Below are 1,994 nucleotides of genomic sequence, written 5' to 3'. Positions count from 1 at the left end.
CCCTTGCCCCCCCCCCCCCCCCGTTCAATTTTAGGACAATTTTAGGACCTACAATAAGTCCGCTACCTTAACCACCAAACCACCATAGCACAGAGCAGGCAATATAGCAGGTAATGCAGAAAAAAACCATGTGTCTCCTAAAAAAATGGTTTCTTGGCAAATATGCATTTAAAAAAAAATGCTATTATATCCAAACGGCTTTACTTACCTTCACTATGCACCTTTCTCAGGGTGACGGAGGGCGTCGAGATGGCAGAGGCGCGGAAATTTGCAGGCAAGGTTTCGGAGGAGTCAGAGGTGACGCCTCGCAGATCCTTCTCTCGAAACATCCTTCTCCACGATGGCGATCGAGTAAATGTTTTAGCACCATCCTACGGAGACAGTCAGTTGTTATAAAGAGCCATCGTGTCGTCTGACAGAAAGTGCCGTATTTTACGGACTGTAAGTTCACACTGTTTTTCACCCTTTGCGACTTATACTCAAGTGCGACTTATATATTCAACTATATAATTTCACAGGTTTGTTATTTTCACACTGACAGCCACTAGTGGGCGCTCTTATATATGGTTTTTTTACCTCCTCATTATGGACTTTCTGGCTGGTGTGACTTATACTCCGGAGCGACTTATAGTCCGGTAAAAAACCGGTAATAGGATTCAATTTTGTCATAGAAAAGAAAAAAACCATTAAGGCACAATTTAGCGTGACATCTCAGCCTGCGGAAGTGTGTATTTATTATTCCGCCTGCCACTGTGCATTGACAAATAAAGATAACATTATTTGCAGTAAATAAATAATAGCTTTAGACCAATTGGGTGAAATTAGATAATTAAATAATATATGATATATGAATAGAAACACTAGTGTGCCACAATACAGTGGTTGGAAATCACTGTTGAAGTTCACCAGTGAGAGGCTGAACAGTAAGGAAAAAAGAACTAAAAAGGAAATGAAGCATAGTAGGTTGATAAAATAGAGTACTGTCTTGTTATTTGTTATTTGTTATTTGTCATGTACCATGTTTCGGTACAGTACCTCATACGAAACCAACTTGCAAATTGTACCATTGACAAACATGTAGTAGTTTGAATCCTTTGTAATCTATTCAAACAGATAAGTCTACATCATCCCAGCAGATTCTAAATAATTATTTTTTTTCACGATCTCGTTGTCTTACAGTACCTCATCCGGCCTCCTCTCTGTTCCCATGGAGATAAGAGCGTTGTACTCCTTCTCTAGCAGCTGCCGTGCCTGCAGACCAACAAGACTTTGAGTCACCATTATAAAGTAAGTACTAAAAAAATAAAAAAAATAAAAAATGCAATTAAATAAAAGTATCTTTGCTTTGCTTAAATTCTACTCAAGTAAAAGTACCCGTGTAAAAATTGACGAGAGTAAAAGTAAAAAAACATCGTGACAAACATTTCATATTTTACTCAGTAACGGGTTGTTTTCCGTTGTAGCAAAGTAAAATACTTGAGTAAAAATGTAGTTGAGTAAAGTTACCTATTCCTGAAACGACTTAAAAATGACAAATGACTTACAAAAACTACTCAATTACAGTACGTGAGTAAATGTAATTTGTTCCACCCCTGCTAGGTATAAGAGTTTTGGCAAATTTTATGGACTTCCTTATTAAAGAATGGAACACCTTAAATAATTTTTTAAGATGGCAGGCCCAGATACCTTAAAGATTTAAGGTGTCTGCACATGCCCCCTTAAAAAAAATCTTTAAGGTGGTATGCCAACTGGACTCTTTAAAGAATCATTCTAGGTTCCTGTGATTCAGTTATGAAAGGTTATTGTTTTTGAACATTTATGAATCATTATTGAATTTTTACATGTCACCAGCCATGTTGCAACAAGCCAGTTCCGCATGTGAATGAAAGTGGGAAGCACAGCCTAGCGGATCTGCGCTGCTCCGCCTCAGACTGCATAATGTAAATATGTATATATATGTATATATATATATATATATATATATGTATATATAT

General features: G+C 37.1%; 1 protein-coding gene across 1 annotated transcript in view; it reads right to left on the bottom strand.

The window, feature by feature from the left end:
• Positions 1 to 174: 174 nt before the first annotated feature.
• Positions 175 to 1,994, bottom strand: part of LOC103382027 (liprin-alpha-3-like) — a 22,443-nt gene continuing 20,623 nt past the window's right edge. Inside the window, exons 25-26 of the mRNA XM_025058093.1 lie at positions 1,183 to 1,251; positions 175 to 371 (exon numbers count right to left, since the gene is read on the bottom strand). Coding sequence (XP_024913861.1) covers positions 201 to 371; positions 1,183 to 1,251 — 240 coding nt within the window. The 3' untranslated portion in view covers positions 175 to 200. The remainder of the gene's footprint in view (positions 372 to 1,182; positions 1,252 to 1,994) is intronic.

The sequence above is a fragment of the Cynoglossus semilaevis genome, chromosome 8 (assembly GCF_000523025.1).
Source record: "Cynoglossus semilaevis isolate Cse_v1.0 chromosome 8, Cse_v1.0, whole genome shotgun sequence".
Classification (NCBI taxonomy): Eukaryota; Metazoa; Chordata; class Actinopteri; order Pleuronectiformes; family Cynoglossidae; genus Cynoglossus; species Cynoglossus semilaevis.
Note: the sequence above shows the minus strand (reverse complement) of the source record. Positions and strands in the feature narration are given on the sequence as shown.